At 48.7% G+C, this 15,056-nt stretch overlaps 1 protein-coding gene across 1 annotated transcript in view; it reads left to right on the forward strand.

Annotated features, from left to right (window-relative positions):
- The first annotated feature begins 12,970 nt into the window (after positions 1-12,970).
- The window catches only part of SLC8B1 (solute carrier family 8 member B1), a 32,181-nt gene continuing 30,095 nt past the window's right edge, over positions 12,971-15,056 (forward strand). The window contains exons 1-2 of the mRNA XM_070043408.1: positions 12,971-13,107; positions 13,736-13,973. Coding sequence (XP_069899509.1) covers positions 13,770-13,973 — 204 coding nt within the window. The 5' untranslated portion in view covers positions 12,971-13,107; positions 13,736-13,769. The remainder of the gene's footprint in view (positions 13,108-13,735; positions 13,974-15,056) is intronic.

Consider the following 15,056-nt stretch of genomic DNA (forward strand, 5'->3'; position numbering starts at 1 on the left):
AAAGGGATCCTTCCCCAGGACTTGGCCATGGTGATGCCAGAATAATGGGAGAACAAGATAGCCAGTGGGTGACCCCTATGAGCTCTGACAGCGAGAGGGGAAACTGCCACAAACCACAAGAGACCTGGGAAAGCAAGAGGGGGGTGTGGCAGGTGGAATAATTACCCCCCAAAGATGTCTGCATCCTAATCCCTGGAACCTGTGAATATGTTACCTTACGTGGCAAAGGGACTTTGAAAATGTGATTAAGGATCTGGAGATGGGGAGATGATCCTGAGTTATTCAGGTGGGTTCAGGTGGGTCCCATCTAATTCCGCAAGCCCTTAATAGCAGAGAAGCAGTCCCACCTGAAGTCAGAGAGACTCAGCTCAAGAAGAGGCAGGTGAGGGATCGGAGCCGTTGTTGCCGGCTCGAAGGGCCGAGTCAGGGAATGTTCTAGGCTTCTAGGAGCTGACAGCCGCAAGGAAACAGGAACCTCCGTCCTGCAGTCACGTGGACCTGGACTCAGCCAACCAGCGGAGTGACCTGTAGGCGGACCCTCCCTAGAGCCTCCAGGTAAGGAACGCAGCCCGGCCAGCGCCTTGATTTCAGCCTTGTGCCGCCCAGAGCAGAGACACCAGCCAGGCGTGCTGGGCCTCTGACCACGGAACTGTGAGCTGATGAACTTGTGTGGTCTTGAGCCACTAAATGTCTGATCGTTTGTTTCAGCGGCTGCTGCCTCACAGGCAGGTGGCAGTAAGCAGCTGGGGGCCTGGGCCCAGAGGGGAGCCGGCCTCCCCTGCTCCGGGACCAGTCACTCCATGCCTGCCCAGCCTGTGTCCAGGGAAGGCGACTCACACGTAAGAGGGAAAACTCTTTTTTTCCTCGGCCTTCAGTATTTCTGACACCAGTCCCAGTGCTTCTTTGTTTTTTTTTTGGCTGTGCTGCACGGTTTGTAGGACCCCAGTTCCCCGACCAGGGATCGAACCCGGGCTCTTGGCAGCAAAAGTGCCCAGTCCCGACCGCTGGACCCCCGAGAATTCCCAATACTTCTGACACCAGATTGGGAGTGGGGGGATTTTCTCACACTGAGCAATTCTCCGACACCAGCTGTGTGTCCCACAACTCAATTCAATCCTGACCCTCTCTACCCGGAGTCCATGTCAGACGCCACGGGTGAGGGGCTCAGTCCCACAGTACGGCCGCCACCTCCACTTCAGGGTCCAGGCCTCCGGTACTTCTAACCAACTAGTTATAAATCGGGGGTTCCCACGACCCCCTCCTCAGGCTCAGTAATCTTCTAGAATGGCTCCCAGAACCAGAAGAGCAGTTTACTTACTAGATTACCAGCTTATTATAAAAGGCTATATAACTGGGGGAGAGCTGGCGAGGGCTGTCCTCCTGCCTTGCAGGTGGCTGCCTTTTTGGTGTGTCTTCACATGGGGGAGAGAGATCTTTACTATCCCTAATTTTCCCCTCATTTCCTCCACCTGCAGTATTAAAGGAAAATACTGGTTTTCGTGTGTGTGTGTGTGTGTGTGTATTTTTTTCAGATTATACATTTAATTCAGGTGTATTAGAGAATTTTGAAAAAAATGAAACCCACTTCTAATGGTCACCCCTGATCCCTACCACCCAGGAAGGATCTCGGTTAAACTTCCATCTGTTTTTCTATGCACCCATACAAATACATGTATATTTACAAAGATGGAATCATCATGCTTCTATTATAGAGCGTCTCGCTTTCACCACTTAGTACGGAATCATGGATACTTTCTCATGTCATCACGAGAATGACATGTCCTTTCTCATGTTCTTTGAAAACACCATAATATTCCGTCATATGGATGTCATTGTATCCCATCATATGGATAAGTCATCATGGGAATGTAATTTAGTCATTCTCTTTTGTTGAACATTTTCGAAAAAGATTTTGCCTTTTGAAAAATGGCCACAACACACCTGTCTGTACGTAAACCTTTGTTTCTTTTTTTTTAATTGAAGTATAGTTGATGTACAATTTTATATAAGTTACAGGTGTATAATATAGAAAAATGTTGGTATTCTAACAATTCCATAGCTATTCTTACATTGAGCGTGTCCACCCATGGGCCTCGGGCAGCTTCCCACTCATAGTCAGTCCCAGGTCCACCATGTGCAACCCATCTTTTCCTCCACTCCTGAACTCTTTGTAGACGTGCTCTTGCTGCCATCTTGTGGTCTTCGAGAGAATTAAACTAGCCTGTGCAGAAAGCAGGAAAGTCCTAGAAAATGGTTAGCGCTTAAAGCCACTGTGGTGCAATCGCAGGAGGTTCATTCTGAGTCATGATCTATGCGATAAAGCATCTTTCAGCAAGCTATTATTTCCACATACTGTTCGTTAACTGCTCACTAATAGAGAAGGAAAAGCAGACCAAAGGCTCTGAAACAACTTTTGTCTTTTAATTCGGCTTCCCCCAAGCCTAGGGACACTGGATAGATTCTACTGAAGTAATCTGTGGTATTTCTGAAATCATTCTATGCTGTGTCTATTAGAGAAATGAGTCTTTCCCATCGACCTCAAATTTGACCATTAGGGATTCAAGTCTTTGAATTCTGTAGGCATTCCCACTTTTAAGAATCCCCTATTAAAATGGTAATCAGGAGATCCTAAAAAAATAAATGGAGTTTTGTTCATGAATTGGGAGATTTAACATTGTTAAGATAACAATACTACCCAAAGGGATATACAGATTAAAGATTCAGTGCAATCCCTATCAAAATCCCAACGGTATTTTTTTTTTTTTTTTTTTTTTTTTACAGAAATGGGAAAACTCATCCTGGAATTCATAAGGGGTTTCAAGGGACCTAGATTTCAAAACTGGTACAAAGTGACTGTAATCAAAACAGAGTAGTATTTGCAGAAGAACAGACATATAGACCAATAGAACAGAATTGAGAGCCCAGAAATAAAGGCTTACATTTACGGTCAGTTGACTTTCGACAAGGGTGCCAAGATTGTTCGATGAAGAAAAATGTTCTCTTCAACAAATGGTGCTGAGAAAACTAGATATCCACATGAAAGAATGAAGTTGGACCCCTTCTTTATACCATACACAAAAATTAAAGTGGATCAAGGACCTAAATTTTAAGAGCTAAAACTATAAAACTGTTAGAAGAAAGCCTAGAGGAAAATTTGCATGACCTTGGATTTGGCAATGGTTTCTTTTTGTAAAAATTAATTAATTAATTTATATTTGGCTGCATTGGGTCTCCGTTGCTGTGTGGGGGCTTTCTCTAGTTGTGGCGAGTGGGGCTACTCTTTGTTGCGGTGCGCATGCTTCTCATCGCAGTGGCTTCTCTTGTGGAGCACAGGCTCTAGGCACACAGGCTTCAGTAGTTGTGGTGAGCAGGCTCAGTAGTTGTGGCACGCAGGCTCAGTAGTTGTGGCACACGGGCTTAGTTGCTCCGAGGCATGTGGGATCTTCCCGGACCAGGGCTTGAACCCGTGTCCCCTGCATTGGCAGGTGGATTCTTAACCACTGCGCCACCAGGGAAGTCCCTGTTGGGGACTTCAATGGTTTTTAAATATGACCCCAGAAGCACAGGTAACAAAAGAAAAAGATGAATTGGACTTCATTAGATTAAAAACTTCCGTGCCTCAAAGGACAGCATCAAGAGAGTAAAAAGACAACCCACACGATGGGAGAAAATATTTGCAAATAATACATCTAATAAGGGTTTAAAATCCAGAATATATAAAGAACTCCTACAACTCAACCACAAAAATACAAAAACCCAGTTGAAATGTGGGCAAGGGATTTGAATAGACATTTCTCTAAAGAAGATATACAAATGGCCAATAAGTACATGAAAAGATGCTCAGCATCATTAGTCATTAGAGAAATGCAAGTCAAAACCACAGTGAAATACCACTTCTCGTCAATTAGGATGGCTATAATTTTAAAAAGAAAAAAGAATATAACAGTTGGAGAGGATGTGAAGAAATTGGAACTCATGTACATTGCTGGTGGGATCATAATAGGTGTATGCCTGTTTATATGCCTGTAAGTATATCCATTTGTCTACCCATATGTTTCTCTCTATATGTCTATATCCCTATATCTATTCATATGTCAATGTCTGCATCTACATCTTTAAGCAATGGTAGGTTAGATCCATCACACTCTGGTTTCCCACAGCTGGTTTCTGTCGTTTCTAACTTTGGATAGAGTTAGGGTTAGAATCAAAGAGAAGGGAGGGCATTCCCAGCAGTGGGTATAGCCTCTACAAGGCTGATTCTGGGGCAGGGAGTAAACCGGCTTGGCTGGATCCGATGACAAGCCCCATCTTCAGCTTTCTCCCTGCCCCGAGCCTGGCTCAGAGCTCAGCACCTGCAGAGCATGTGCTTGTGGACTTGCTGTGAACGGAGGATGAGAGTGGGAGGTAGTTCGGAAGAGTAGGTTGAAGGTGGACGGTGGACGGTGAGCTCTGGGAGCCTCGGAGAGCCATGGATGGTTTCTGAGCTGGGGAGTGAAGGGCATGAGAAAGACAGGGTTTGGGGGAGGTGGGCCAAGATGTGGTAAGTGGTCACAGCCATGATGGGAGAGGCAGACTGGGCTGCTCTGACACGTCCTGGCGGTTGTGGTCTTGGAAAAACATAAAGGAGGCCAGTGAAGGAGGCCAGTGAAGAGAGTTGCTTGAGATAATGGGATGTCCTTGATTTGCCCCAAAGTAACTTTCTAAAGCTTTGAGGGTGCCCTTCCACCACTCCCCATATCCTTGGTGAGCTGGACAAGAGTGGTCACGCTAGTTCTCTTCCCATCTCTGGAAAGGGACACTCCCTTGGCATTAGTAACCGTCATTGTCAATCATAACCTGTGAACACTTTCTATTACGGAATCCTCACAGCTACCCAAGAAGTCCCCACTGTTACTACCCGCATTTTACAGGTGGGGAAACTGAGGTACAAGCAGGTGAAGTGATTTGCCCAGGTCACACAACCAGGAAATGTCAAAACGGGGATTTGAACTAAATTCTGCAGCACTGTGGACGCTGCCCATTGTGGCCACCACCAGAGGGCACACTCCACCAATTCCAAACTATTTTCCCAATTATGATAACATTTCTCGCCGCCCTCCGAAAGGTAGTGCCGACAGATTTGGCCCTTTGTCCCCACTCCAACCCTCATTCCCTGGGGATCTTTGGCCAAACTGATGTGCCATTCTGTGCCTCAGTTTATTCATCTCTATAAAGGGGCCAAGAACAGGACCTACCACCTCACAGGGCTGCCAGGAGATTAAATAAGACCCTTGCACAGCACCTGAAACAACACTCAGTTAACGTTACTTTTTAGCATTAATGCCTTCTAAACACGCTGTGCTTGTCTAAAGCCGCTCCATGGAGAATTCTCTCCATGGAGAATCCCATTGGCATTTGGTCCATGTGCTCACTGTGGACTGACCCACTGGAAGCAAGGGCAGTCACATTCCTCATTAGCCAGACTGTGAGGGGTAATGGCTTGGAACATGGAGTTGGGGGTTCAGACAGACTTGGGTTCAAATCCAAGCTCCATCATTTGCTGGCTGTGTGATCTTGGGGAAGTGACCTCACCTCTCTGAGCCCCAGTAAAAATGGGATAATGATCATTTGCATCATTTGGGCTTGTTAAGAGGATTGTGTGCAGTGCCAGGCACTACAGAAGCCAGGAAGACATGGGAGCTTGCCTGGGTCCCCCGGCAAAGGGGCAGACCTTACATATTCAGGATCCTGGCCTGTGCTCTCCTCTCCCCCCACCCAACGAGGGCCCCTGTCTAGAGGCTACCCTGTTCCAGCCAGTTTTTGAGGTCCCCATCATTCAAGAGAATGGGGCTCCCGGGCAGAGAGTACCTGGGCCCTACTCAGGGATGGCCCAGTCAGCAAGAAGCAGGCCCTTCTGCTGTGACAGCATTGTCCCAGTGCACGGCCTTTGATCCTCTCTAAGGGTCATATGACCCCCTGTGGCTATTGCTGACAAAGCACCCCAGGTGTGCTGCACGTGACCACCGAGCAATTCCATGTTCCTGTAGACTTGACCCCTGATAACAACACCTGACATCCACTTGCCGGGCACATGACATGCATTTTCCCCTTAAATCTTTCTCCTTAAATCAACAACCCTAAGAGTGCCAGGAAACCCTTAAGCACATTTTAAAGACAGAAAACTGGAGTCCAAGAAGAGAGATAACTTCCCCCAGGAACAAACTCAAGTGAGCAGGGGACATGGATCTCGCTGATCCAAAGAACTAATTCTTATCTGCTGCCTATGGGGGCCCCCAAATGGGACATGCTTTGATGTGCAGAGTCCTCCCAAAACTGACTTAATTTGGCTAATGGCACAATGGCAACGGCCCCATAGAAAAATACTCAAAGAATGAGCTGACAGTTCGCGGAGAAGAAAATGCAAATAGTTACTAAGCTGATGGAAACTTGTCAGCTTTGCCAACAGGGAAAAATACAGATCAAAGCAATGATGAGAAAGTATTTTTTACCCATTGTGTTGGTAAGAAGTAACCCAATTGTTAAAATATCAGTGCTGGTCAATCCCACTACAGGACATATATCCAGAGAAAACCGTAATTCAAAAAGAGTCATGTACCACAATGTTCATTGCAGCACTATTTACAATAGCCAGGACATGGAAGCAACCTAAGTGTCCATCGACAGATGAATGGATAAAGAAGATGTGGCACATACATACAATGGAATATTACTCAGCCATAAAAAGAAATGAAACTGAGTTATTTGTAGTGAGGTGGATGGACCTAGAGTCTGTCATACAGAGTGAAGTAAGTCAGAAAGAGAAAAACAAATATCGAATGCTAACACATATATATGGAATCTAAAAAAGAAAAATGGTTCTGACGAACCTAGGGGCAGGACAGGAATAAAGACGCAGACGTAGAGAATGGGCTTGAGGACAACAGCACAGGGAGATCAGCTGGGTGCTTTGTGACCACCTAGAGGGGCGGGATAGGGAGGGTGGGAGGGAGACGCAAGCGGGAGGGGATATGGGGATATACGTACAGCTGATTCACTTTGTTATACAGCAGAAACTAATACAATATTGTAAAGCACTTACACTCCAATAAAGATGTTGAAAAAAAAAAACAGTGCTGATGAGAAAGCAGGGAAATGGATACTCCCTGATAGGACATTGCTGGTGGGAGTGTGGCTTGCTACAGCTTCTTAAGGAAGGGATCTGCTACAGCTGTTGACATTTAAAATATGCATGCCTGTTGATCTGCCTTCCACTTTCAGGATTCTGTCCTACAGAAATAAAAGCATCTGCACCAAAGGTAAATGTCTTCAAGGATGTGTATGGAGCATTGTTTGCAAGGGGCAAAACCCAGAAACACAGCAAGTACCCACCTACGTGGGAGTGTTTGCAAAGTTATGACACCTTCCCTCATCCCACAGAATATCAAGCAACTATTATAATGAATGATTTTAGACTTAAATGTACCAGCATGAGAGGATCCCATGAAACATTCTTAATTTTAAAAAATGCAAGTTACAGAACAACGTCAACGATGCGAACCTACTTTTTACAAAAGTGACATGAAATCCAAGTTAGAATTCTTGTATGTGTGTATTTGCACACACCTACTCTTTAATTGTCTGAGTCGGGGCAGGGACAGGGTTAGCGTGTGGTGGGTCCTTAGAAGGGGGTAGAGGGCAGAGTTAATTTCATTATTTTATTGATTTTCAGAGTTTAACAAACTTTTCTTTCTGTCCTTCCAATAAGAAAGGAAAGACACACTTGTGACAAATGAAATGATATTATGTATAAAGATGCACACTTGTGACTCCTTTTGTTTCAATCCCACTCCCGGGTTTATAACTGTGAAGGTCAGTGTTATGTGTCAACTTGGCTGGGCTACAGTCCCCAGTTATTCAATAAGCACTAAGCTAGGGACTTCCCTGGTGGCGCCGTGGTTAAGAATCCACCTGCCAATGCAGGGGACACGGGTTCGAGCCCTGGTCCAGGAAGATCCCACATGGGGAGTAACTAAGCCCGTGCGCCACAACTACTGAGCCCATGCTCTAGAGCCCGCGAGCCACAACAAGAGAAGGCACCACAAGGAGAAGCCCGTGTAACCGCAACGAAGAGTAGCCCCGGCTCGCCACAACTAGAGAAAGCCCGCATGCAGCAACGAAGACCCAACGCAGCCAAAAATAAATAAATTTTTTTTTTTTAAAAAAAGCACTAAGCTAGGTGTTGCTGTGAAGGGATTCTGTAGATGTGATTAAAGTCCATAATCAGTTGACTTTATGTAAGGGAGACTATTCTAGATCATCTGGGTGGGCCTGATCCAATTGGTTGAAAGGCCTTATATGCAGAGCTGAGTCTTCCTGGAAGAAGCAGTTCTGCCTGTGGATGGCTGGTACCCCCGAGTTTCCAACCAGCCCATCCTGTGAATTTCAGACTTGCCTAGCCAGCCTCCACAGTCCATAAATCGATTCTTTGCGATAGACCTTTTTTTTTTTTTTTTTTTTTTTTGCGGTATGCAGGCTTCTCACTGTTGTGGCCTCTCCCATTGCGGAGCACAGGCTCTGGACGTGCAGGCTCAGCGGCCATGGTTCATGGACCCAGCCGCTCTGCGGCATGTGGGATCTTCCTGGACCGGGGCACGAACCCGTGTCCCCTGCATCGGCAGGCGGACTCTCAACCACTGCGCCACCAGGGAAGCCATGACGGACCTATTAACGTGGGTCTCCTACTGAGGTTGTTTCTCTGGTTGAACAGTGACCGACACAATGCCCTAGAAAAATTATTTTACAAGTGCACCAGAAGATGTGTTAAAAAGATGCCGTCAGTAGCAAAAACCTGGTAACAACACACATATATCCATCAACAGAAAAATGGATAGATAAACGTTGACGTAGTCCTGCCATGAACTGTTCATTACACGGCACGGAAAACGCACAAACTGTCACCACACAGACGACAGGGTTGAAGCTCACGAACAGGATGGTGCTAGAAAGAAGCAAGTCACCTAAGAATAGAGAAAGCACTATTTGATTTACATAAACTTTTTTTTTTTAATTTTTGGCTGCGTTGGGTCTTCGTTGCTGCGTGGGGGCTTTCCCTAGTTGTGGCGAGCAGGGGCTACTCTTCGTTGCCGTGCGCAGGCTTCTCATTGTGGTGGCTTCTCTTGCTGTGGCTCGCGGGCTCTAGAGCGCAGGCTCGGTAGTTGTGGCGCACGGGCTTAGTTGCTCCGCGGCATGTGGGATCTTCCCAGCCCAGGGATTGAACCCATGTCCCCTGTATTGGCAGGCAGATTCTTAACCACTGCGCCACCAGGGAAGCCCTGATTTATATAAACTTCAAAGACAGGCAAAACACATGTCATTGCTTAGGAATACTTATATAGTGGTAAAGCTATATAAATAGGTATATAAAATCTATATAGATTATATATACTATATAATCTATAGTATATATAATCATATATAATATATATCATAGATTATAACATTTTATACATTATAATGTATTTATTATGTGTATTATATATAAATATTATCTTATAGAGGATACATTATATACATTATATGTGTGAATAAATACGTGTATAAAACTAAGTTTTACACTTATAGTGATGGAGTGATTTACACAGTCAGCAGGTTGATGGTGATTTAAGGGACCCCTAAGGTACTGATAGCTCTGTTTTTTAACCTGAATGGAGGGCATTTGTTTGTCCATTTTATTATTTTTAAGTTGTAAAGAAAAAATGTTGCCTCATTCCAGTTCTACAAGGATCTAGTCATCAACTGCTATAGTTGCCCTCCTCCAGTATACCCTGAGGGGAATTCAGGATGGAGAAAAACAGGAGGAAGTATTCTGTGTTTTGGATATATGGCCTCTAGATGGTCAACATGCATATCTAGGGAAGGATTTCAATGACCCCAGATTCTTGCATCTTCCCATCCATAGAAAAGCACTAAAATCATTAACTTGAGATGTCTGATTTTAGTGATTAGCAGTAATCTTTTACGGAGATGTATGCTTGACTACATGTATTTCCCAGCCAAAAAATTTATATATATACTGGCTTCTCCCTGACCTCTTTGGAGCAGTTCCTCTGAGCTTTCTGAGATGCTGTCTCTCTGACTATAGTCCTCAGTGAGGTCCCAATAAAACCAAGACTCAACTGTTGTGCATTTTTTTCAGTTGACATCACCCAGGCCGTGGGCCTTCTGAATAGGGAGGCTGAATGTCAGACAGATCCAGCCTTACCTCTGAGTGATGTAGGACACTCAGCCTATGGTGGTGAAGGGGACTCACTTGGGGTCACACAGACCTAGGTGCAAATCTTTGCCACTTCCCGGTGGGTGTTCTGGGGACAGGTCATTTCATCTCCTTGAACCTCGATTTCCCTTCTCTGTGAAATGGAGATCTCAGTAGCCCTCACCCCACAGGGCTATTAAATGGGACAAGCACGCGGACACTCACTGTAATCTACATGGCTATACTCTGTAATAATCACTGTAATCTATATGCCAAGATTCCAAAGATATCGTGCTCTAGACCACAGGGTTGGTGGTCACCACAGAGACCACAGTTGTCCTCTCTAGGGTGGGCAACTAGAGTGCTTGGAAGGTAAGGAAGGCGGGGGCTGGCAGGGAGGAGGGTGGAAGACCACCCAGAGATGGTAGCATTTGAGCTGGGCCTGGCACATGAGTAATAAGAGTTTGTCAGGTAGAAAAAGGAAGGGCTGGGACTTCCCTGGGCGCAGTGGTTGAGAGTCCTCCTGCCGATGCAGGGGACGCGGGTTCGTGCCCCGGTCCAGGAAGATCCCACGTGCCGCGGAGCAGCTGGGCCCGTGAGCCATGGCCGCTGAGGTTGCGCGTCCAGAGCCTGTGCTCCGCAACGGGAGAGGCCACAGGAGTGAGAGGCCCGCGTACAGCAAAAGAAAAAAAAAGCAAGGGCTGGCATCCCGGGCAAGGGGGCTCAGAAGGAGCAGCGGTGTGGCCGTGTGTAAGTCCCCCGCTTCCGGGGCTAGAGTGGGGATAAAAGATGAAGTCGGAAAGGTGCGCTAGGACTGGACGCTAAAGGGCCTCGATCGCCCTTCAGAGGGCTCAGAGCTGGGCCTCGGTGCTGAAGGTGATGAGGAAGCAGGACGGACTTTGAGAGAGGGAGGTGGTGGGATTAGATGCGCGCAAACTGTGGAAGTGGGGGTGGGGCTGCTGGAGGAGGAGGAGCGTGACCTCAGCCTCAACATCCCCAGTGCCAGCCTCGGTGCCCTCCCCACCCCAACAGAAGGAAAGACGGAGGCGACCAGAACTTCCCCCGGAGGCTAGGAAACTGGGGAGGGGGGGGCTATATCCGTCAGGGCGAGTAGATCGACTAACTCCCCTGTTTTGACTTATTTGCCATCTTCTTTTTTTCTTTTTCAGCCCCACTGCGCGGCTTGCGGGACCATAATTCCCCAACCAGGGATCGAACCCGTGGGCCCTGCAGTGGAAGCTCGGAGTCCTAACCACCGGACTGCCGGGGATTTCCCTGACATATTCTTCTTTTTTGTTGTTTTTTTTTTGTTTTGTTTTGTTTTTTTTTGCGGTACGCGGGCCTCTCACTGCTGTGGCCTCTCCCGTTGCGGAGCACAGGCTCCGGACGCGCAGGCCCAGTGGCCATGGCTCACGGGCCCAGCCGCTCCGCGGCATGTGGGATCCTCCTGGACCGGGGCACGAACCCGTGTCCCCTGCATGGGCCGGCGGACTCTCAACCACTGCGCCACCAGGGAAGCCCCATATTCTTCTTTTAAAAGCCACCCTGCTAGAGGGAAATGCTGAACCCAGTTAGGAGATCTCTCAAAGGGAGGCAGCACAGCCAGAGTTTTTGTGTGTAAGGCGGAGCGTTCCCTGCCTGGGATCTTCTCAAATACTTTTTTTTTTTTTTGCGGTACGCGGGCCTCTCACTGTTGTGGCCTCTCCCGTTGCGGAGCACAGGCTCCAGACGCGCAGGCTCAGCGGCCATGGCTCACGGGCCCAGCCGCTCCGCGGCATGTGGGATCCTCCCGGACCGGGGCACGAACCCGCGTCCCCTGCATCGGCAGGCGGACTCTCAACCACTGAGCCACCAGGGAAGCCCCTCAAATACTTCTTATCACCACTGATTACCAGAAGCATTTTGACGCCGTCTCACCCACCCGTCCCTCGGGAACAGAACCCTCTAGTTTCACCCTACAATGTACCTCTCCGGCCTCCTACTGTTTATACCCACCAGGTTTCATCTCAGCTTCTGCTTTAGCGGCGAAAACAGAACCGACAGACCTCGAGGGAGCCTGTGCCTTTAAGGGAAGAGGCGGGACGAGCCCTTGGGGGCGTGTCCTCTGGGCGGGTTGTATAAGGGGCGAGGCCGGCGCCGGGCTAGTGGAGGCCGAACTAGGGCTGAGCGGCTGAGCTTGATTCGGACGCTGCCGCAGGCGGGAACCCCGGGCTCTCGGCTTCAGGAGCAGAAGTTCGGGTGGCTCGGGCCGGTGGGCAGGGACTGGAAAGGCTGCGAAGCCCGGCGGGGTCGAGGTGCGGAGTTTGCTGGTCCGAGGCTCCTCGCAAGGTAAGAGGAACTTCCCCGCCCGCCTGGGCGCCGCGGGAGGACTGGCGCCCGGAGTTCAGCTTCTCAACATCCGCCCGGATTGGGAAACGGAGTACATTGACGTTCCCGTGGTCTGGCACCTAGAAAGTGCAGCCGTAAAAGTGATTACTACCCCAGTTTCCTGCCCCTGCCCCTTCCTGTCGGGTGTGCAGATCTGAGCGTCTGAACTCCTGACCTCGGACAGGCACAGGTGAAGCGCTCCATAAATGCTCCCTTGTGAATGAGTGCGAGAAATCGGCGGCCAATAAATAGGAGACACGTGCTGATCCTCAAGTTGGGAACACCTGAGGCGCGAGCCCTGATTAAGCCCTTATCGTTTGCTCTGATGCTCCAGCATTTGTCTTCATTTTACAGATGAGGAATCAGAGGCTCAGAGACATGAAGTGACCTCCCCAAGGCCGCACAGCTCGTTCGTGGCTGAGATTATATTGCAGACCTGGAGAGTCCGGTTCCAAGTCAGTGCCAGGTGCAGTTACAGAGAACAGCAGGAGGGAAGGGCCTGTCAACAGGTGAGGAAAGAGTGCTGAGACAGGCCCTTGTGCCCCCTTTTCTTCCCCCAGAGCCGCGTCCTCCCCCTCCTGCCCCTGCCAGGACATTGAGCAAAGATTTACCGAAAAACGTTGGTAAATCTGGGCTTTGTTGTTTTCTGGGCTTTGCTTTTCCTGAAGGCAAAACAAAACATGCTCAACTACAACATGTGGAAGAGCCAAAGAAGAAAATTAGTGTGCCGGGGACTTGTTTTTTTCTTTCCAGTTTAATTTCTTTGGAAGAAAAACAAAGCTGGTTTTTCCCTGGTGTTGAGGGAAAAACACAGATGCTAAAGTCCAGCTCAGCTCTGCTGCTGACAGGCTGTGTGACTTTGAGCAATTCACTTCCTCCTGGGCCTTGATTTCCCCATCAGGGCAGTTATTAGCCTGGGTTTCCATGGGAACACTACTGGGGGTTCAGGAAGAAGGGCTATCTAATCTGCATGCTAAATGATTCAGGCCCATCCGGAATGTGGGCTCCTACCTGGGCTTTCCGTTGGTGTGGGGAGGAGGAGGGGCAGTTCTTCAGCTGAAAAAGTTTTCAGGCCCCTCCTGTTGGGTCCTGCAGTCTTCAGTGACACTGTTCGTCTTTCTCACCCCTACCCTACAGGCCACTAGAGGTGCCAGCTGTTTGGAACTGAAACATGACAGAAGGGGAAGCGGAGAGTGAGGGCCAGGCCCCTTGGGGGCTGGTGGCCAGAGGACTGCTGAATCTGTACTGGGTGCTCAGCTGGGTCTGTGTGCTGCTGATGGTGGAGACAGTGTCGGGGGCCGGGGGCCCATCTGCAGGGACCCGCATTAGCTCCCAGTTTCCAGCCTCGGGTGTGAACCAGAGCCCCGTGGTAGACGTGAGTGTCCAGGTGGGAAACTGGCATCAGGTGGGCGTGTATTCAGCCAATCAAGTATGTATTGAGCATCTACTGTGTAGCAGTAGATGTGAGCTGAACCTTGGGATATGCCAGGGCACGTAGACTGTAGACAAAAATCCCTGCCCTCACGGAGCCAGCAGTCTCTTAGGAGAGTGGATAAAGAAGTAAGCATGTAAATTTCAGGTGGTAAGATGCTACGTGCTCAGCAGATAATGGGATAAAGTGATACTGGAGGGTGGGGGCTGTGAGGAAGAAGGAGTATTTCCAACTATTTCAGCTTGGGGGGTCACAGATGGCCTCCGTGAGGAAGGGACCTTTGAGCCAAGCCCTGAATGGAGAAAGGAAGCCACTTATACAGACATCAGAAGGAAGAACATTCCAGGTGGAGAGAAAGGCACGTGCAAAGGCCCTGAAGCAGGGACAAACTTAGTTTCTGGAGCTGTGAGGAGGCCAGAGTGGCTGGAACAGGGTGAGTGAGGGGGAGAGTGTTAAGAATGGGGATGGAGATGTGGTGGTGGTCAGATTACCTTATAGGCTGAGGCTAAGAGGTAGGATTTGTTTTATGACTGTGGGGAGCCAGTGGAAGGTTTTAAGCAGGGGGATGTCAAGATGTGATTTATTTCTTCAAGGGATGTCTCTGGCTTCTCTGGGGAGAATGGATTGAGAGGGTTGAGGGTGGCAGCGGGGAGAACAGTGGGAAGGCTCCTGCAGCTCGCCAGGTGAGGGTGGTAGTGGGAGATAGGAAAGAAGTGATGGGATTTGGAGGAAGGCACAACAAGCAGGGTATGCTGATGGCTTAGACGGGGGGGCATGGTGGGGGAAGAAAGAGAGGCGTCAAGGATGGCTCCAGATTTCTGGCCTTAGCAGTGGGGGGGTGGAGGAGGATGGTAGTGCCACTGACTTGTATGAATGGAGAAGCAGTGGGGACGCTTGGTGAGAGCAAGGAGGCTTCCTCCCAAGGCAGGGAGGTTTGGGCCGTTGAGACAGGCCAAACGGAACTTGCACCATTCTGTTCTGATACCTGTAAGGGGAGGAGAGGTCACAGTGGATCCAGAGTGAAAA

The sequence above is a fragment of the Globicephala melas genome, chromosome 13 (genome assembly GCF_963455315.2).
Source record: "Globicephala melas chromosome 13, mGloMel1.2, whole genome shotgun sequence".
In the NCBI taxonomy this organism is placed as follows: domain Eukaryota; kingdom Metazoa; phylum Chordata; class Mammalia; order Artiodactyla; family Delphinidae; genus Globicephala; species Globicephala melas.